Source organism: Chinchilla lanigera, unplaced genomic scaffold, assembly GCF_000276665.1.
Source record: "Chinchilla lanigera isolate Chin_1 unplaced genomic scaffold, ChiLan1.0 scaffold00009, whole genome shotgun sequence".
Taxonomy (NCBI): Eukaryota; Metazoa; Chordata; class Mammalia; order Rodentia; family Chinchillidae; genus Chinchilla; species Chinchilla lanigera.
In genome coordinates, this window is record NW_004955410.1 from 19,959,746 (window position 1) to 19,981,514 (window position 21,769).

The following is a 21,769-nucleotide window of genomic DNA, read 5'->3' on the forward strand; positions in this document are numbered from 1 at the left end:
TTGTAGAACAAAGTAAGAGTAGAGAATGCAGGCGGAGTGCATGTTGCCAGGGACCCAGTCCCCATCTGTTTTCCTGCCCAGTGGTCCCTGACATCATGTGGTTTTCTCCCTTGTCACCGAATTACATTTGTAATTCAAGACACTATAATTTGTTTTGTGCCAGAGAAAGATGATGCTTTAAAATGCTCTTCCTTTTTAGGCTTTATGGAGGGGATTATTGAGATACTATTGACTTATAATAAGTTATATATAAAATGTAGCACTTGAAAAGTTTTCACACACAGTAGGTGCACACCTGTGAGTCCATCACCACACTGAAAACCTTCATTTCAGCCTGTGCATCACTGGAAAATTCTGCGTATTCCCTCTGTAACTCCTTCTTCTCCCCTCACCCCTGATCCAAATCTTTAGGCACTCTCACTGACCTACTCAGCAGTCAAATTTAGGGTGAGGTTCAATTTAGTATGCCTATGAGTAAGCAGAAAAATGATGACCTATGTCATTACTCGGACGTCTCAATCCTTTCTGTTTTTTTTTTTGAACTTGGAATAGGAAGCTTAAGGAAGATCTTTTACAAATATATACTTTTAATTGACACATAGTAGTCATAGATATTTATGGGCTAGTGTGTGACATTTCAATGCATGCATACAGTGTATAATGATCAGAATGGGGTGATTAACATATGTCACCTCAGACAAAACATCCTTCCGTGTGGCGAGAATATATACAGTTCCATCTATTACCTATTTTAAAATGTTCAGGTAGTTGTAACCATAGTTATTCTATTGTGTTACAGAACATTAGGAGTCTTTTCTTGTCTTCATCTGCACCCCAGACCTATTCATCACCCTCTCTCTAACCCTTCCCAATCCCTTTCTTAGGCTCTGGTAATCACTATTCTCTCTGTTTCATTGAAAAGCACATACTCATGTTTTTTAACGCTCATTGACAAAATAAAGGAAAACAAAACAAAAGCCAGCACCTCATTTACGAGGGTAAAGATATAAATTTGCTTTGTGAAGAGAAGGTGGTCACAGTGGTGATGGTGCTCAAGGCCACTGCAGAACTGCAGGAGTTTTCGGTTGTGCTTTGTTTTTCATTTTGTTTTGTGAGATTGGATCTCACTATATAGCGCAGGCTGGCATGCAATGTGTAATCTGCTTGCCTCAGTTTTTCAAATGCTGGGATTGCAGGCATGTGTCACCATGCCCGGCAATTTGCAGCTTCTGAAAAAAATTACGATAAATGTTTACAAGATGGAGCTTTTATTAACCAGGATGCTTTAAGTTAGAGATGAGTTTACAAGAATGGTTTAGCTCCTGTAACTGGGAATCCAGTGGTTAGATCACAAGGTCTGGCCAGATCTGAAGACCCAGGAAAGATTAGAAATCTCTTTTTGCTCCCTTTCCAGTAGCTTGCTTCTGCTTAGATGCTTTTTCCACATGCAAGATGACCAGTGGCAGAATCAACCTTGTCCTTACATCTTTCTATGCCCGAGGAACCCATTCTTTTCTTTCACTGTCATTGTGTCAGATACGGGACCTACCTGATGACTATGTTGGTTTGTGGATGTACCTCTCAGACCAAACACTGGTGACATGATAGGCAAGCATGATTCTTGAATCTGGTATCTCTACTGCTAGTGGAAGTCATAGTGAGCCAGTGAAACCCGAGGATTAAATATTGCCCCCCCCCAAAATATATATATATATATATGTTTGTATATATGTGCTAGGTTGCCTAAGCAACATATGTAGACCACAGAGGTCATTCTTCTGGCAGTGCTTTGTGTGGTTCTTCTTTTCTGACTCTAGAATATCCCAGCAATTTCTTCATCATTCAAATGATGGGGTGTAGTGTTTTAACATTTCAGCAGTTAGGCTACATCACAAAACATTGTGCATATATTTTTGTTTGTTTTTTAATGTCATGACGTGTCAGTCCGGAAGTGCACAAGCACATGTTCATTCATTTTCAACATTTCTGTTGACTGGAATGACCTCAGAGATAAAGTTATCTTCATCTTAAGTAGAACTCCTTGCTCCCCATGCTTGGTCGCTCGCTGTGTGCTCTTGGGGCTGTGTAGGAATGCAGTCGTATAGTGGCAAACATTTTTGATTCAGACAGAAGAAGAAGAATAAGCACCAAACGAATAAACTAGTATTTGGCAGTTAACTCATAAGAGCCCATGTGAGGGGGCTGGGGATTTAGCTCAGTGGCACAGCGCCTACTTGGCAAGTGCGAGATCGTGAGTTCGATTCCCGGTACTGGAAAAAAATCAAAAAAAGAAAAAAGAGCCGATGGGAGAAGATGGCTCTATTTCTCTTTCACATCACTGGGCAGCCAGATCTTGCAGAGCGTAAGTTGAAAAGGTGTGTTAATCAAATGTATTGATCTGGCTACAAAACAAAAACTAATTGCTCGTACACTATAATCATATCTTGTGTATTCCATGTAAGTATTAACAATTACGTAAATATATTGATGGGTGCTGTGGTAGAGTGGTAGAGGGAGCAAGAAATGGCAGTAAGCAGAAAGCTTGCGCCAGAGGTACTGCTGTATCCTTTGCCTTGTGATCCTGCTACTCTGACGTTCTCCTATGTAACGAAGGGAGTAGGTTGAGGTCACTGACCAGGAGCCCTTGTGCTAGGCACTTGGTAGGTCTGTGCTGTCTGGTAAGCCTTGTCCAATTGTCCCCTGAGAGTCCCTGTGCCCCTGGCTCTCTCCCTGCTGGTTCATCTCATCCATCTGCTCCTGTGTGTGCTGGTGGCTGTGCCGCTGCACTCTCTCTTGGGATTTGCTTGGGAAGCCATGCCAATTTTAGACACTTTTATAATCTTTCTGGGGTGTGTCTTTTTCCATTACAGCTCTTTTAACTCTCCTACAGCTCTTCTTGTGTGATAAACTTTTCTTTGTTTTAAGGACAAAACAGGAAAGCATGGTGTTTCCTGCTCATAAAAACATCGCTATCAAGGAGTTAACAAATCCAGGATCTTTTTTTATCAGCATTCTGTCTCCCAAAGGAAGGAAACTATTTGTCATAGGGCTAAATTTACTTTCAATTACAATTGGTTTCATAAAGAAAGTGTTGCTATAATTGAACAAAGGATTCTCTGCAGCTCCTTTGTCTACCAAGTTATAGTGACAAGCTTGGACTTCTTAATTATGCAGTTGGAATTAATTTTATTTGAATCAATAATTTTTAGATCACTAGCTTGAACGGCTTTATATAACCTCATTAATTACAAACCAATGATAACACATAATTACTACCACCCCAAAATAAATTGTTTCATTATTATCTTTAAAAGACTTGTTTTTAGTAGAACTTAAAGAAACTCTGATAATCAAATCTTAGAGACATATTATAGCTCTTTAGGATTTATAATATTTCTATATTTTTAATTTTAAAATATTTAGGGGCTTTGGTTATAGTGTGTTAGAAATGTCAGTCACACATAATCAAAACTTGCTTTCAATTTTTTAAATTTAAAGAACGAAGAACATTGGCAGACATGGACTAGAGCAAGAGAGACTGACTTTTTAAATTCATACCATTTATTTATTAAAAAACACTGAAGAAATAAAAATTAAACGACAGACCAACAAATACGGCTGGGCATGGTGGCACAGACTTTCAATCCCAGAACCCTGGGAGGTATGAGGCATGAGGGTCATAAGTTCGAGCCCAACCTGGCCGGTTTAGTGAGACCTTTGTCTCGAGATAAAAAATAAAAAAAGGCTTGGATGTACCTCAGAGTGAAGGCCCAGGGTTCAGTCCCCAGTACTACAAAACCAAAATCAAACCACAACCAACAACAATAACAAAAACCTAAACATAATTTGGGGGTTTAAGCAGAAGACTGATCATCTCAATAAGTTCATAAAAATATAGTTCACTGTTGTGGTAATAGATGCAGAATTTGTTTCAGAGTGTTATCTGTGTCCACCTTTGGGAATGGCCCTTACAAGTGATGTTTTGTGTGTGTGTGTGTGTGTGTGTGTGTGTGTGTGTGACCGTGGGGTTTGCCCTGGCTCATTCCCTCATCCAAATCTGAGGGCCCAGAGAATGCTTTTAGTTATCTATGTGTAGACAACCAGTAAATCTTCCATCCGCTGCCTGATGCCTTCAGGCGTATCCTACCTTCACTTGAAAGCTTTCTCTTTTCCTAAATGGGAACAAGTTACAAGAGGGAATTTTGACCATACTTGATTCGCCAACTAGAATTACTGTAATACAAAATGTTTGACAGCCAACGAGAAGATCTTCATTTAAATTACTGGGTTTGGGAAATAGCAGGAACTAAGGCTGGGTGAAGAAAATTGGGCCAATTTATATAGAAAAACAAAGCAGGAGAGTTTAGTATTGGTGCCCTTGTGTGAAAGGGCTGTTAACCTTTTCTAGTTTGAATTAGGAAATATTTACTAGGCACAGAAAATACCACAGCAGAACTGAACCCTCTGTGCCCGCGGGCTGGATCTCACAGATGCTGGTGCCTCTCTCCCTAAGGGGCTGAGTGCAGGGCTGGGGATGTGTCTAAGTGGTAGAGCACTTGTCCAGCATGTTCTAGGCCCTGGATCCAATCCTCTGCACAGCAAGGAAAAAAAGTTAAATGCTAAGATAAAGCTACTGGTCCACTCTGCAGTGCCTTTTCTATTTTCCTATTGTCCCCTCTGGTAAATAGCCACTGTCCTGAAATTGACACCTGTGATTTCCATACACTTCCATGACATTTATATGGTCTCACATGTTAGTCATCCATAGAGAATATATAGGGTTTTTTTTTTCGTATTTGAAAATCTACATAAATGATGTTTCTTCTATATTTTGTCTGATTTATTTTATGGAGTGTGTGTATCTGTGTTTTTTATTTTTGTGGTACACTGTACTGGGGATTGAACTCAGGGCTTTTGTGTGAAACTATATCTTCAACCCTTTCTATTTTATTTTGAGACTGGGACTTGCTAAGTTGCCCAGGCTGGAGTCAAACCTGTGATCCTCCTGCTTCAGCCTCTCAAAGTGTGCCACACACCTAGCTATTTTGTTATGGTTTTGAAGTTTATTGACTTCGTGTGTGTGTGTGTGTGTGTGAGTGTGTGTGTGTGCGCGCGTGCTGGAAATCAAACTCAGGACCCTGTGTTTGCCAGGCAGGCACTGTGCCACTGAGATATATCCCTGGGTCTGAAGTTTGATTTCACAGGAGTAAATACCATTTGTATCCTGTTGTGTGATTACAGCAGAGTTTATGGATTCCCTTGTCACATGTTGGGGGTGGTTTTTAATTTTTTATTGTTACAAACAAGGCTGCAACCGAATCCTGGGTTGTGTCTTGTTGGTCAAATGAGTACATTTCTCTTAGGGCTTAACCTAGAAACATTTGCTGGGTTAGTAAGGGATACACATATTTAACCTCCTTCCAAATTATTCTGTAAAGTAGCTGCAGCAGCTTACACTTCTGCTTGAATGTGAGTTCTGGATTCTTCACACCTTTGTTGTCGTGTGGCTTTAGTTTTGCCACTCGAGTACAGGTGAGATTGTATCCCACTATGCTGTTTTATTTTTCTAATGAGATTTAACATCTTTCAGGTATTGATTGACCTTTAGGAATTTTCTTTAGTGAGTTTCCTACTACCTTTGATCTCCTCTCTGTACTTTCTGTCTTATTAAGTTGACTTGCAGGTATTCTCTAGTATATATGAGTGCTGGAAATATTTTTTTCTACTTCTAGACTTGTTCCTTATAGTTTTCATTGCTCAAAGCCATTACAGTATTTTTCTGCTTTTCCCTAGAAGTTTAGGTTCTGCTTTTTTTATTTAGGCTTAAATTTGTGAGGCAAAGTAGTGGCTACTATTGTCCTTTTTCAAAATGGGGAAGTAACTGTCAAGGGTTACTAACTAAGCCCTTTCTTTCCTACTGATTGAGAATTCCATCCCTCTCAGATTACTCTCTTGGCTTATTTAGATCTATGTCTTTTATTTTTAATTACTGAGCCATTAAAATAAGTTTTGGTTTTTGCTAATATGGTGTTCAACTTCTTTAGTTTTTAAAATTTTGTAATTAATGTACTTAACTTTACACTTACTTGTTTATTTTTGGTGGTACTGAGAATTGAACCTAGAATCTTTGCCCTGAGCTACATACCTAGCCCAATTTTATTCTGACATAAGGTTTCATTAAGTTGTGAATTGCTTTTGTTGATTTTTTTTTTTTTTGAAACAGGGTCTTGCTATGTAGTTCAGGCTGGCTTAGAATTCACTATATTTTGGCAAGGCTTCCCTTGAATTTGTGATGATCCTCCTGCATCAGCCTCTTGAGTGCTTCACCACAGCTGGATGGTTTTCCAAATTTTTAAAGAATAAAACACACCCAGAAAATGTAGAGTTAGGCCCAAGATTTTGAGCATATGATGAAGTAGTGACAAAAGCAGAGTTCAGAACAGTTAGATTTAAGCACCAGCAAGGTATGGTTTGCCACCAGGAGTACTTCCTCTGCATGGTGACAGTGTACCTGGGTTGAGAAAAAGTACAGCTGAAGAAGACCTTCCTCCTTAATCTTAAAAAAATATTTCCAGCTCTTCTTCCATGGGATTTAAAACCCTGTGAAGATACTGACTAGGATTATATTGAATTTGTAGGTTAAACTGGGGGTGAATTGATGCTTTATTGTACTCCCCTCTCTATGAACATACATCTCCTAATTTAATTTAGATCTTTATAATATTCTTCAGTCAGTTTCACAGTATTTTCCATGAAGTTCTTATACTACTTTTGTTAGATTTTGTCGTATGTACCTTATACTTTGGGGACCTATTACAGATTGTATCCTAAGAAATTAATTTTAAAATATTTTTGTTGTATCGTATATTGATCTTGTTTCTAGCAACTGTGCTGATTCTTTAGTAATTTGTGGATGTTCTTGGCTTACCTTTGTACACACTAATTTCCGAATAGTGCCATGTTTTTTTATGTTCACTTTTACTCAGTTGTTTAAGACTTCCACTACCAAATTGAGTAGAAGTGATCTTACTCCACAATGTGGAAGGAAATTTTTCTCAAGCATCATTACGTATGATTTTTGCTCTGGGCTTTTCATAGATTTTTTTTTTAGTCAGGTAGGGAAATTTTGAGGAATTTATTCTTGTTTTTTTCTTAATTTTGGTGGACTTCTTTACTTTCTATAAATATGCCTTATCCTTTCTGTTTATTTTCTACTTTATTTGGCTCTTTTTCAAGTCATTTCATAAATATGGTTTTGTTTTCTCATTTTTTATTACTTTTAAATTTAAATGTGTTAATTTTAGTTCTAGTTCAAGTTCTTGAGGAACTCTAATCCTTCCACTGTGTTGCATGTCTAAGATAGGATTTAATTTTTATGTGATTTTTGATTGGTAGCAAAGTTGTTTTGCTGTTCCTTGTTTTTAATTTGGGAACAGTCTAGGGGGTGAGATTTGAACTGTCCCCCTCCTGAATCTTTTCACATTTGCCTCTGTGGCTTTTCTTCCCCCAGTGCTGTTGCAGCCTGTGATGAGCTTTTATCTGAATTCCTTGGCATGAAGATGTGTGTCCTGGGTGGTGCACTTTTCAGTTCCAGACATGGGCATGGCTGGCTTGGGGCTCTTGCTAGACTTTTTGAAGAGTTTCAGAAATCTTCATTGTGCTCCTGGAAATGGAGTTGCTGTTTTTGTAGAATACCTTAACCTGAGAAAATAGCTTTTTGGAGTTTTTATCTGTGTACTCGTCTCACTTTCACTTCCTACTTCTGCCTGGCTGAAAACAAAAGGTCTTTCCCCTTCAAGGACTGTTCTGATCCAGACGCCCTCATGCCCTGTGGGCCCCACTCTTCAAGGAGTTTCTTAAAAGCCCAAAACTGAAAGCTTGGGCTTTCAGTTCTCCATTTTTTTCTGGTTTATGGGAATTTACCATAATTTCTCTGTGCTCAGCTATATGTTTAAACAAAATGTGACACTGTCTTTCAGTGTTTAAATGTATTTGCAGCAGCAAAGATTTCTGTGAGAACATAGCTGACCATGTTCTCAGAACCATCTGTGGTAGGCTGGCCTGAATACTGCTGCCCCCAGAGGTACTCACCTCCTAATCCTTGAGGCTATCAACGTGTCCCTTACACAGAAAAGGAGGTTTTGAAGGCATGGTTAAGTTAAGAATCTCCAGATGGGGACATTATTCTGGATTACTTGAATGAGCCGTTATGTGGTCACAGAGGTTCGTATAAGAAGGTTAAGAGGGTCAGTGAGGAGACAGCTGAGGTCTCCTGTGAAGATGGTCCACTACTAGTTTGTAAGTGCAGGAATGCAGGCAACTTCTGCATGCTAGAAAAGGCAGGAAACAGATTCTCCCCTGGAGCTCCTACAAGAAAATGCAACCTAACTGATGCTGTGATTTTAGCCTAGGAAGATACAGGTTGGATTTCTGACCCCTGGAACTGCAGAGAACAAATTTGTCATTTTAAGTTACTACACTTGAAAGATTTGTTAAGACAACCTTAGGAAAACTTCAATTTGTGGAGACTGCCTGTTAGAAAGTAATGAGGAGAGACAGAAAATTATAGCAAAGACAGAGCAGAATCACCTTGTTGAGGAATTCCCTTGGCAGAACATTAAGGAAAGAAGCAGCCTCTTTTTTTCCCCCCCCTAATTGGGGAAAGAAGGGGTCAGAGTATTGAATGTTCTGGATGGTATTTCCAGCAATAGCATAATGCCTAGTCTGAGAACTGGGCTGGTGCTTTTTCCCCTATTTGGTTGTAGAAATTATTTTTTGGAGCTGGGTGCAGTAGTGTGTGTCCACTTGAGGCCAGGAGTCAGTGAGGATAAGGCAGGAGGATCACTGTCTGGGCAACATGAAGGAGACTATCTCTTAAAGAAACATAGCTGGGGAGAATAGACTGTCATTAATGAGCTTTTAGTTGGCAGCAGAGTGAGCGCAGAATGCTTTTTTCATTTGCCAACACACTGTTGATTTTGAGGGTTTGGTTTGTGGGAACGTTGCCAACAAAGACACCCAATTATTTACACCGGCTTTGCAGTAGGGACTTCAGGGGTGATCAGACACCAGGCAGTCTCAGCAGTGGTCCCAGGTCCCTAAGTTGTCCAACTCCAAGTGGATGAATTGTTCTTTATTTCTTTCCCAGTGCTGCTGTAGAAAATTACCACAACAGGACTGAAATGACAGAAATTTATTCTCTCATGGTTCTGGAGACCGGAAGTCTAAAATCAGAGTGTCAGCAGCTCGAGGTTTCCTAGGGAGCCCCTGGGAGAATTTGTACATACCTCTTGTATCTTTGGTGGTTCCCACAGTTTTTGGCTTGTGGCCCCATCACTGTCTGCCTTGTTTCATTTTATTTTACTTCTTGTTTGTGTGTGTTTTACATGACTTCCTTTGTTTGTATATCGCTCTAATTTCCTTCTGTCTTCCTCTTACAAAGATGCTCATGGTGAAATTTATGACCCACCTGATAGGATAAACTCTTTAAAATGCTCACTTTTGATGTATAAGTAGTACTTACTCTTTTTTGTGGAAGGTAATATTCACAGTGGGGTTATTTTCTAAGTTTGTTCTGCCTACTCCTTTATTGTTTCTTTGCAGTCTTCAAGCTATTCTGTTTATCCTGACTCACTTTGTAAAAAATTTTCTGCTGAAGCAGTTGCTTGTTTTATTGTAATCTTCTTTTTCCTGTTCTACTGACTTCTGAAACAAAGGTCAGCAAACCAGATTCCATGGCCAAACCCAGTGCACTGCCTGTTTCTGTATGGCATGCTAGGTAGGAATAGTGTTTCATTTTTAAATGGTTAATAAACTCAAAAGAACAATTATATTTTGCATGGAAGTTATATGAATTTAAATTTTAGTGTTTAAAAATAAGGTGTTACTAGAATACAACCCTGACGGTTCATTTGTATATTTTATCTCTGCTTTTGTGTACAGTGTCAGAATTAAATAGTTGTGGCAGGGACCATGTGATTTAGAAATGCAGAGAGTAAATAACTGACCCTTTAAGAAAAAATTTGCTGGCTTCTCGTCTAGCAGGGATTTCTTTTTCTCTGGCTTTTAGCACATAATCAGCACCAACCATTTGTAGATGAGTGACTAACTTTTAGTATTTAGGAATATTTAACTTTCAATATTCTTAATACAGAATTTAACAATCTTGTTAATGTAGTAAGGGTTTGGTATGATTCTCCAAAGGATTCTATAAAACTGTATGGGATTAGAATTTTTTTATGCCAGATTATTCATGCATCTAATCTTTATGTTTCTGTGAGTCAAACAATGAAATACAGAGTGATAGTCTTGTCTGTGAATTTAATTGAATTAGTAAATCAACACCACATCTGGTAAGGAAAATATGGTGTATATGCATTGTCTTAGTTCCTCTTCCTGTTGTTGAGACAAAATACCTGATACCCAAAGTTAGAGGAGAAAAGGTTTATTTGGCTCACAGTTCATAGAGATCTCAGTCCACAGTCAGCTGGCTCCAAGGCAGAGTGGGTTGGCAGAGGGGCATCACAGAAGAGAAACAGTTCATGGCAAAGCAGGGAAGGCAGAAGGCAGCAAGAAGCCCTCTTTCTGTCTCTTATATTTTATCCAAACTAGCCAGTGGGTAGCACTCACACTCTTAATGCTAGCATTGCACCTTGAGTCAATCCCAGCATCACTTCCTTTATCTCAGCAACACATACCCTAGGTCCAGCTACCTCTGGAAAGCCCCACCTGTGACTGCGTAAGGCTTTGATGGGGGGACATCTACATACAAGCTACAGCATGTGTAATGGAGTATTATTTAGTCATAAAGAAAAAGGAAATCTTGTCATTTGCAGGAAAATGGATGGGACTGGAGATCATTTTGTTAAGCAAAATAAGCCGGACACAGACAACTATTGCATATTTTCTGTCATGTGTGGAATCTAGAGGAGAAAAAAGACATGAAAGCAGAATTAAAAAAGGGGAAGAAGAAACGGGGGAGGGTGAAAGAAGGGGAAGGGAGAGTAATGTGGGGAGGATCAAAGTATGTTATATACATGTATAAAATGTCATAAAGAAAATCATGATGTATAATTAATATGTTTTAGTAAAATCAAAGAAAAGCATCCCATTCAGGACAGTGTTGGCAAGTGGGATGGTTAATTTGAGGTTAGCTTGGGCATAGGCTGTGGTGTCCACTTGATGGGTCAAATACTAGTCTAGATACTACCCTGAAGGTGTGCCACAGACAGGACTGAGGCGTACAGCCAGTGACCTGTGAGTAAACCAGGTTACCTGCACAGTGTGGACGGGCCTCACCAATCAGTGACTTAAGACCTCATCTCAAAAAAAAAAAAAAATGGCTAGGGTGGAGCTCAGTGTGATTAATCCCCAGTGGTGGGGGGAAAAAAAGGAATTGTGCCTGAGTTTCCAGCTTACTGGCCTCCCCCGTGAATTCCTGACTTTCCCATCGCGACAATTATACGGGCCAATGCTTGAAGATTTCTATCATGTTCTCGTGACAGATAAATACAGACACAAACGACCGCTATTTCCTATGGGTTGCGTTTCTCTGGAGACCCCGGCCTGCGCCATCCAGCCTCTCTGCCATGTGCCGGTGTGGCCTTCAGCACAAGGCCCCGAGGCGCAGTGGCCGATGTGAGCCGGGCCCTCCCGCCCCTTCCTTCACACCTCCTCCGGCTTCTGCCTTTCACAGCTCCTGAGAGGAAGCGAGTTATATTTGGACACCACAGAGTCAGAAATAAGTTCCCTTGTGAAGGGGCAGAGGACTCTTTCTCACTGCAGAATTGTTTAGTGCTGTGAGAAGATGGAGTTGATAGGAGTTAAACAGAAGGAAACAAGCCTGCTGATAAGGAGCAGTTGAGAAAGGAGCGAGACAAATCTCTGGGTGGCAGCACTTGTGAGAACTTTCTCCCATCTTTCTCCCTCTGAAAAATGAAGCATTCTCTGTGTGTGTGACGGTAGTGGAGGCCCCCAGGTCCGTACAGCTCTGTAACTTGGTTCTGTCGTGCTACAGATGGCTTCTTTTATCCTCAAGCTTTGCGTCTTTGGCAAAAATTTTTTAAAAATTCTATAGAAAGACAAATACGTGCACAACATTTAGCAGTTTATTTGTATCTCTACGTATGTAGTTTTATACACTAGTAAATGTAAAATTTGTCTAAAAAATTTTATATGTGAAAAATTACACGTTTGAGCAGAAAAAAATCCATTGGGTAAGTAGTGAGTTTTACATTTGTAAACAGAATTTATCAGGCCTTTGTGTAGTGCTAGGAAATATATGTTTCTTGCATATTAATTCTTCCTAAAGGGGAATTACAGCATCACATGGCCTCAGGAGATGACTGACCGTCTGTTCTATAACTCTCTCCCTTCAACCTGCTTCCATCCCTCCCTTGATATCTGTCTAAGCTGCATCTTTCATGGGTAATTATAACCTTTATCCGGCACGGCATGTGTTATTTTAAAGAAGTAATTGTAACTTCAAGTTTTACAGGCTCCAACCCCTAGGCAGACATTCTACTTCTTCGCCTGATTGTATTTGATAAAATATAAGTACAGTGATTGAACTACTATAAAATAATTTCTTCTTGTTCAGGATGCCATTTCATTTTAAATAGCTAAATTCTTTTATACTGTTTTCATCCTAGTAGAAATTTTAGTGGTATCTATCTATCATTATGAATTCCAATATGCTCGATAATGCCATCTAAAGCGGTGCATTGGAGCAACAGCGCTGTGGACATGTTTGAGAGTTTCCCAGGGGCTACCGGGCCCTGGGATAGGTCTGGGGGACAGTGGGGATGAAGATGTGAGTCCGTATTCTCAGGTTGCTTCAGGTCTCCATCCTGGACAGACAGGCATGGAAACAGTGCGAAGGTGATGCTGGGAACAGTACAACCTCATTCAAAGAACACAGACTGCTGAGAGCGGAGGATTCATTCAGTTGTTCGGGCTTTGAAGGAAAAGATAATTTCCATGTAAAGAAATCAATATGTCCGGCTGAGAGAGAGTCATTTTTAGAAGTTTTACATGTGCTATTCTTCACTAGCCTGTGTTTAGGCTTAGGAAAAGAGATGACCACAGATTCCACTAACTGTGGATCAGAAATAGTTGGAAAAACGGATGCACCACGGACATTTTCTCTTGTCATTCCCATACTAATACAGTATAAAACTATTTACATACTGTGGACATCATTTTAGGTAATATAAGTAATCTAGAGATGATTTGAAATACATAAGAGAAGGTGGAGGTTATAGTCAAATACTATACCTTGTGTATGAAACTGAGCGTTCTTGGATTTTTGTATCTGGGGGAGAGGTGTCCTGCAACCGCTCCCTTGTGGAATGCTGAGGGAGGATTGTATTGACTATTAGTAATTATTAATTGATATTAAGACCTAAACAACCTAAAAATGTTGATATTATATAAGTTGACCCCCCCTGCTCCCCCACCTTTTCTTCTTTTTTTTTTAACAGTTGGTTAGTCTGTTGCTGATCGGGATTGCTGCTTGGGGCATCGGCTTCGGGCTGATTTCCAGTCTCCGAGTGGTGGGCGTGGTCATCGCAGTGGGTATCTTCCTGTTCCTGATCGCGCTGGTGGGGCTGATCGGTGCTGTGAAACACCATCAAGTGTTGCTGTTCTTCGTATCCTTTCGTAAAATCGGGATTTGTCCTGCACGGGTTGAGTTCATACTTGCTGTTGATTACTATCTTGATGGCTACAACTGATGTAATAACTTTAGGACGTTAATTGCCAGCAAGTAACTCCTAGAAAAGCCGGAGGCATATTTGTTCAGCCAATGTTAGGAGCTTTGCTGATGATAAAGTTATTGTGTGCTTACCTATTCCCACTCCTTGCCATGCATAAAGAATTCTGCAAGCTCAGTGTACTCCTGCTTACATACTGCAAATTCAGAGTTAGACTGAACTGATTCATTGAACTCCGGGCCCCTTCCAACATTCTAATACTTGTTTGAGAAAAAAGTGTATTTTTTCATACTTAAAATTTAATAAGTTTATAGACATTTGCTGTACTTATTTCCTATGTGTAAGAATTTTTATTCTGAATGGCATTCTAATACTGGATCTGTTTATATTTATGAACTTTAAAGACACAGTGTTTTACCAAAATAATAACTGTGTGTATCCCTTTTGAGATTCAAGTGCTATTCTGTTTTCTTAATAAATTGCTTCTGGTGCATTTTAAAATTGTGCCAGTACTTCTGCTTTAGGCTCTTGTAAGAGTATTTAGAAATATCCTTAACTTTTAACTCTCAGTATATGATTATTCTCTTACTTGTATTTATTGTTCAGTTTTCTGTGTCTTGTGCTTGCTTAGCCCTCAATCAGGAGCAACAGGTGAGTGGACTTCTTCCTGGGACTGTAATTTATTATACCGCCTTTGCCTGAGTACAAGAAGCAGGTGAAGTGATTGGAGCATAAAACAGTGCCATTTCTTCTGAGCAGCTAAACTCTGATTGCATTAGCAGGGATGATGGAGCAGAGAGATTCTGAGGTGTTGGCTACATTTTGTCTTTTAAGTAGGGTTACGCCTCCCTGAGTAAAAAGTACTGCTGCCAAAAGATGTTTACCAAGCCCTTGCCCATAACTGTACAGAGAACTATTTGCTCCAGGATGTCTGTGGTTCCATTTTAGTAATTCTTCCTTTCAGGCTTCAATTTATAGAGAAATAGGGCTTTCTCTCTTGGGACAGCGGAAACTTTATCTTGTTATACTCTAAGAATTATGTCTTTGAACCAAGTGCTTCTTTTAAATTGCATGTAAAAATTAAGACTTTTTTTTTATTCCCAGGATAGAAATAGTGACTTAATTTTTATTGCAGATTAAAGGATAAACCTTTGAAAGATCTTAAGGCTGTTTTGGAGAATATTTTACAATACTAAAAGCTATATAGGTCCTAGCTTGTAAGCGTTGTGCAGTGATGACACATTTCGATTTATGCATTACATGCATTTCCTAGAGTCAGCTTCTGGAGGTTGGTTGGAACAACACGGCAGGTGCTCGAAATGACATCCAGAGAAATTTAGATTGCTGTGGATTCCGAAGTTTTAACCCAAATGACACCTGCCTGGCTGTAAGTCAAATTTAGAGATATTTTAAAAGAATACATTATGTATGATATATAATGATTAGCATGGAAGAAATGAATTTTCTGATGCTGAATTGTATTTCAGAATCGTTCTACATATACCTGTATGATATTTTCAAACACATTAGTATAGCATTTGCTTGTTCTTAGATATCCTGAGATATCTAAGATATCCTGAGTGTGTGCCAGTCAGACACACAAATTTTGGTTTATTGCCCCTGATTCTTTCTCATCTGACTCTTCTGAGAATCAGTTGAGAAAGAAGAATAGAGAATAGATCAGTCTTAGAGATTTAGAAGAAGTATATAAATACCTTGGCTTGAGAATGATCTCTACTAAATCGGGTCTCTTAGGAAATACTTTGAAGGTAGAGAACCCCCTGCATTCTCTCCTGTACAATTCCATACCCTTCGTGTCTGGAGTTGAGCTATTGGTGGACCATTTAGAACCAAACTCCTGTCTCAGGCCAGACCCCTGACTGCCAAGCTTCTATGCCAGTCCTGAAGACGGACTCAGGCTTGGGTCAGTTCCGAAGTTCGTATGTATTTATATTTTGGGGAACTCTGTGAACCCTGAGCTGGATATCCCTCCCAGTGAGAGGCTTCATTTGTGACATTCGTTCTTTGCAGGAGTTCGTATTAATTTTCCATTGGTGTATAACACATTTCGTGGCCTGAAGCAGTACCCATGCATTGTCTCACAGTCTGGGTCAGGAGGCTGGATATGGTTAGCCAAGTCTTCTGTTCAGGTCATATGAGGCTGAAGTTAGGTGTTGGCGAAGGATGACATTCATAGGAAGGGTAGGGTGCTCTACCCAGCTCAGTGGTTGCTGGGAGAATTGGTTCCTTGCAGTTGTAGGACCAGTGGCCCTCTTTTCTTGGTGGCTGAGCATGAAAGTATCCAAGTTTGCACAAGAGTCTCTATTCTGGCAAGATGGAGTTGTGTAGCATGCAGCCTAACTATGGGCGGGACTCTGTCATATCACAAGCCCCGGCCACAGAGGATTCTGCAGGCTGTGCATGCCTGGGGCCATTGAAAAGTTCACGTAACACCGGACCCTAACTTGGCATCTGTGCTGTTATATGCTCTTTATAAATGTACTTTAAAATAACAGGTCTTTTCTTAATTGATGTAGAGCTGTGTGAAAGATGGCCATCTGTGCCCACCGTGTGCTCCGATAATAGGACGATATGCTGGAGAGGTTTTGAGATTTGTCGGTGGCATCGGCCTCTTCTTCAGTTTCACAGAGGTACGTGTGAATAACTCTGTATTTTCCCCTGTGTCACAGGGGATCCTATTTTGTGTGGTGTGAGGGCGTGACATTGCATGTTAGCATGGCACCTAAATTTTGGAGGACATACGTGTTTTCCTTGAGAGCTGGAGGGTAACGGGAGGTCCCCAAGCTTGGAGTCAGAATATCTCATGGAGCTCACCTTAACTTTATGGCAGTGTGAGATGTTTGTTCTGTTTCCTCAGATGTAAATTTGTTTCTTTTTTACATTTTGAGAGTTCTTTTTTTATTAGTATATGTGATAATACATAATAATAACATTTGTTGTGGGGAACTGGTACATATACGTATCACATCTTAGATGTAAAACCTGTTGAATACATGAAATGAGATTAGCCTCATTTCACGAGACCGTTTCCTCTATGGTCTCTTTTCTTACGTTTATATTTACCTTTGCCCGAGCAGTTATCTCCAGCCCTGTTTATTTTTTTATTTTGACACAAGGTGTATTGCTAAGTTGCTCAGGCAGGGCTCGAATTTTCTATCCTCCTGCCTCAGCTTCCCAGAGTGCTGGGATTACAGGCGTGTGTCACTGGCCTGGCTCAGTGTTTTTATTAAACTCTCGATATCCGGGGATGATTTTTGGTGCTTCTGAGTTCACAGTGTGTATGAAGATTAAAATTTTCTGTCTCTGATGCATAAATTCCAGTTCTAGTATTGTATTTCATAGAGATAATTGTATAATTACAGAAGATGACTACATAAGGATGTGTAGTATCTATAACAAGAATCCTTTAGCCCAGCTATTGTTGCTCAGCAATGTGCTGCTTAGGTTAAGGTGTGTCCCACTGAAGCAAATGGCTAACATGGTCTGGTTGGAAACCCAGCATTGCTGGGTTTAGTTGATTATAAGTTGTGAGACCTCAGGCAAGGTACTTACCCATGCTGTGCTCCTCATTTTTAAAGATGAGTACAGCATAATAATAGCCCCGGCTTCATAGGGTTGTTGCTGTAATTAAAGGGATTGATAGATGTAAACCTTGTAATATGCGCGATAGTACGTGGTATGTGGCAGGTGCTATGTGTTAGCTGTTGTTTTATAGCCACTAATTAATTAATGATATATAAGACACTATATTATATCCTATTTAAAAACCAAAGAGGCTCCTGTTGTTGTCATGGTGTAATAAAATGCTTCAAATAATCCTTTTAATTAAGACTGTATAACGGAAAAATTATACAGTAAGCTGTTTGTAAGAGTAAACATGTGTCTTGAAAAGAAAAGCAGAAAAAATCCTAGGAGATTTTGTACGGTTGAAATGCTGTGTATTCAGTTAACCTGTGAACATTTAATTTTCCCTTTACTATGCCACTGTGACACGTAATTCCAAGGTCACCTCTGTGTATGGAACGTTTCAACCCTATCCCCCAGCCTCTTTTATAATGCATTTTAAAATGTAAAGTATGACATCATACGGGCACATCAGTTAATAATGAATTGTCAAGTTGCCTTCTGGGAGGAGTTTAGTGACTTTTGTTTCTAGCACTCACGCTATACATTTTTATTAGAAAACATTGACAGTTTGATAGGTTAAAACATTTCAATTCTTCTTTGCTCTTTTGGGAAAGTGGGTAGTAATTTGACCTTGTATTCCTATGGTTTTTGACTGTTACATTTCTTCTTTGGTGAAGTGCCCATGTACTTTTGTCTTACTGGAAACTCTTCAGAGTGCAAGGACAAATTCAAAATAACAAATGCAAAATGGCTTAATTTCTAAGACTGCTAGGGCTGCCAGGGCTGGAGTGTGTGAGACGCATAGTACTAAGCCAATGGATCCTCTTTCCTGCTGCCTCCTACTTGCTATTTCTTAACCGTTCTCCGTCCTTTCTCCCTCTCTTCTAATTCATCACAATCCATTGCACTTTTTCCGTATACTTTGCTTTATTGTTCTTTCAGTTTCTTTGGTATTTAACTATTATTTTTATGACTTGGTTTTTTAAATTTGGAGATTTTATTTTTACTATGGTCAGATCTATAGTTCTCTTTCTCGTATGATTTATTCCTTTGACATGCTTAGCAAGCCCTTTCTCATTTTGAGGCTTCATGTGTGTATGTGTAAAATGTGCAAGTGATGCATGAATTGCATTTGTGTATATAGTGTATACATTTTGCATGCGTCTATGATTAATGTATAGTGTACATGCATGTGTGTGTACATTTCATAAATGTTATTTTCAGTTTTTTTTCCCCTTTCAAGAATGAAACATTTGTATTTGGCTATTATTAACGAAGTGCTGGAGAAAATATCAAACCTCGCCGTTCTTCTGTGACCTTCTGTCCTTGTTATGTCACCGTGTTGCTTTCTCTGTGTTTCTAACTTAGAGCCCTGTGACCACATCCTCAGCTTATCCCACAGTCTCTCTCTCACTTCATCATGCCTGCACACTCCCTACCACCCTCCAGTGTAGCGTCTTCCTGGGTTGTGGGGCTTACAGTGTGGCTATTCTTGGGGAGCAGTACTACTGCCTGCCAAACAAAGTGTTCATATTTTAGTTTTTCTAGGGTGTCCCATTTGATTTACCTAATTCATTTGAAAAGAAAAGAAAATCTCTTCCCTTTGGGTCGGGGGAGAGCCAAGCTGTTTAAAGGGTCCAGTTATTTTATTGATAACTGAAATACACAGACTTTACTTTCTCGTTCTTTTTCTTCTTTCTTTTGATCCAGATCCTGGGTGTTTGGCTGACCTACAGGTACAGGAACCAGAAAGACCCTCGTGCTAACCCTAGTGCATTCCTTTGATGAACAAACAAGAAGAATCCTTCACGTCCGGATTTGGTCCATCTTCTCTAGTTTTAAGTTAAGCTAATTTGCCCATTTAATCAAGGAAACAGTGTCTGAAAAATTGCATTATCAACAGTGGAAATATATATTTTTATTCTTATTTTTCTCTAAATGTTTTTCTTCCATGGCTGAAAGAAAAAGGAAACCCAAGGTGTCTTCTGACCCTCAGTGGTACCTGTAACCTACTGTACTCACAGTGTTCGGCACTGTCCACTGTGGCCTTCCTTAGCATTTTTCTCTGCAGAAATCCTTTGTATGACACTACTGTGTTGGCCATATTGTGAAACTACATATACATTTCACTGGAATAATTGTGTGTAGCACTGTACTGTGTAGATAGTTCCCACTGGAAAGAGTTAATGTCTGTCCCTAAGGACAAGACAGTAAGAGCTTCTATAATGTTAAATTCAGTAAGGGAAATCTAAACTCCCAATATTTTTTGTCTTTTAGGAAAGATGTGTTGTGGTGAAAAGTGTTAATATGAAAGTGATAATTTAGTTCTAGTAGCCTTTCATGATTACACCAATGTATTGTAGAAATAGCTATGTGTTTAGGAGATTGTGGTTTTGTCTTTGACTTTCACAGGTAAGTGCAAAGGAGAAGTGATCTCATGAAGTGTTCTAATGTATAAGCATTTATCTTCAGCTTTCAAAATGGAATGACTTTCAGAAAGTATATATAATCTCGATAGTCTTTTTTAATAATTTGAACTCCAAAAGACAGCATTTTAAAACAATTTACTATTCATGTGTTGGCCCATGTAACAAGAAGATATTTGATGGTCTTAAAAATTGTTAAATAACTTTTTCATGAAATTTCTCTGTATTGTAACAACAACTTGTCAAATTCAAGCATATTTGACTGTGATAACCCCCATAATTTGAAATTGAAATCACGTTGTGGTTCTGTATATTAAGTTAAAAAAATTAAAAGTGGAAACCTTTCTTTGTGCATCCATGTTTGAATTAAAAGAAGGTAATGGAAGAATTGATAAAATTAGTTGGATTTCTTTCTTTTTTTTTTTCTTTGACTGAAGCTAGGTATTGCCATTTTAGTGTATAATCAAACTGTGAAAATGAACTTTCAGCATTTTAGTGTCTTGTTTATAATTACCCCCAAATCTTTTCTTGAAATATTTCAGTGGTTAATACTATCCTCATGGTGAGGAAGTTGCTTCTTTTCTTTTCTTTTTTTAAAAAGAGAGTTCATTCATATTTAGTGGGGGAAGATACATAAGTTCTTTCCAGTTACCAAAAATCACTGATTTCTTATTTTGCATTCTCGGTTTCATGTGATACTTTCTGATAGTTAGATTTTAGACCAAGGAACAGCAGTGGTTGATCTGCAGGCTTTCAGAGTTTTGTTATGTCACTTCCTCGGCCCTGTCGTAGTAGTTGATCTTCTAAGAACACAAAGCTGTACTGTTTCTAGAATGTCTTACTGAGCTCTGAGGTCATTCTAACAGTGTTCTAACTTATATCAAAGATAAGATCTTCAGAGATACATGAAGGGAAAAGTTTGAATTCGTTCTTCCTTTAAGGCATTCTGTTTTCCCTGTTTATTTTTTGCATTTCAAAGTCCTGTGAGGTTCTGGACTCTCCTAATGTGATACTTCTCCTGGTCCAAATGATAATGTGTAGAAAGCGGTATTCTAGAGAGAACTAGCCCATACCCTTGGTTCCTGTTCTAATCGCAGTGGCTTTATTTGGGTCAGCACAGTTAAAAATCAGAGTCTTGACAGGATGAATTTTAGGGCTGTTAAACCATAACGATTGTAAGAATGGGAGATTAACTGATGATGAGCTGCTCAAGAAATATACAAGTATATTTTCAGGCCCCAGCACTTGGGCAGCCCTGTCAAATGAGTCTGGGCGCTCTCTTTGGCAGATCTGAAGGGAATGGATTACCCAGGCCCTTCTCTGATACCTCTTGTGATCCCTCTCTGTGTCTGTTACGAGCACCTCTCCCATTCCACAGTGTACTACAGTGCCCCTGGGAAGGCCAGAACCCTCCATCCTGAATCCTGAATGGCCCTATTGTGAGCATTCAGACAAGCTGATCCCACCTGTGGGAAAGAGAAGACTGCCACAGTTTCCGCTCAGAGCCTGGCATTTCAAAAATGGCTTATAAGGCAAATCCAGCACCCTGCCTGTCACTTCACCCAAACCTCACATGTGTTTAAAAAGGAGCTAACTGCCAAAACATTCTGATTCCCTGTTGATATATTTAAAGAAACGTCCCTTAGAACATTTCTTCAGCCTTTATGCTGAAGGTGAAAGTTTAGCTGAGAAAACAATGCTAATAGAAAGGCAAAAAGGGTTTGACTATAATTTCTAAAATGAGAGCTCGCTGTGGCTTAAATTCATTTCACATCCTCTGCTATCATCTGAGCAACAGTGTGCTTGGTATAAAAACCAGTTCTGCATGTTCGACCTTAATAGCATGTTGCTGAATGGAGCCGGTTAGGATGGAAACCGGAAGTATGGCATTCATTTCTCAGCTTCTGGAGTCCAAACTGTCTGCTGTAATTTTTCTAAATATTTGTTTAATCCTGTTCAAGTTTGTTCATTCTTCTGAAAATA

General features: G+C 39.3%; 1 protein-coding gene across 1 annotated transcript; it reads left to right on the plus strand.

Moving 5' to 3' along the window:
* The first annotated feature begins 11,470 nt into the window (after positions 1-11,470).
* On the plus strand, positions 11,471-20,178 carry Tspan13 (tetraspanin 13). The gene is made up of 7 exons (XM_013510494.1): positions 11,471-11,637; positions 12,830-12,980; positions 13,482-13,649; positions 14,283-14,363; positions 14,986-15,099; positions 16,250-16,363; positions 19,071-20,178. Exons 1-7 carry the CDS (start codon positions 11,471-11,473, stop codon positions 19,143-19,145), a joined length of 870 nt encoding a protein of 289 aa, XP_013365948.1. The 3' UTR covers positions 19,146-20,178.
* The last annotated feature ends 1,591 nt before the right edge of the window (positions 20,179-21,769 follow it).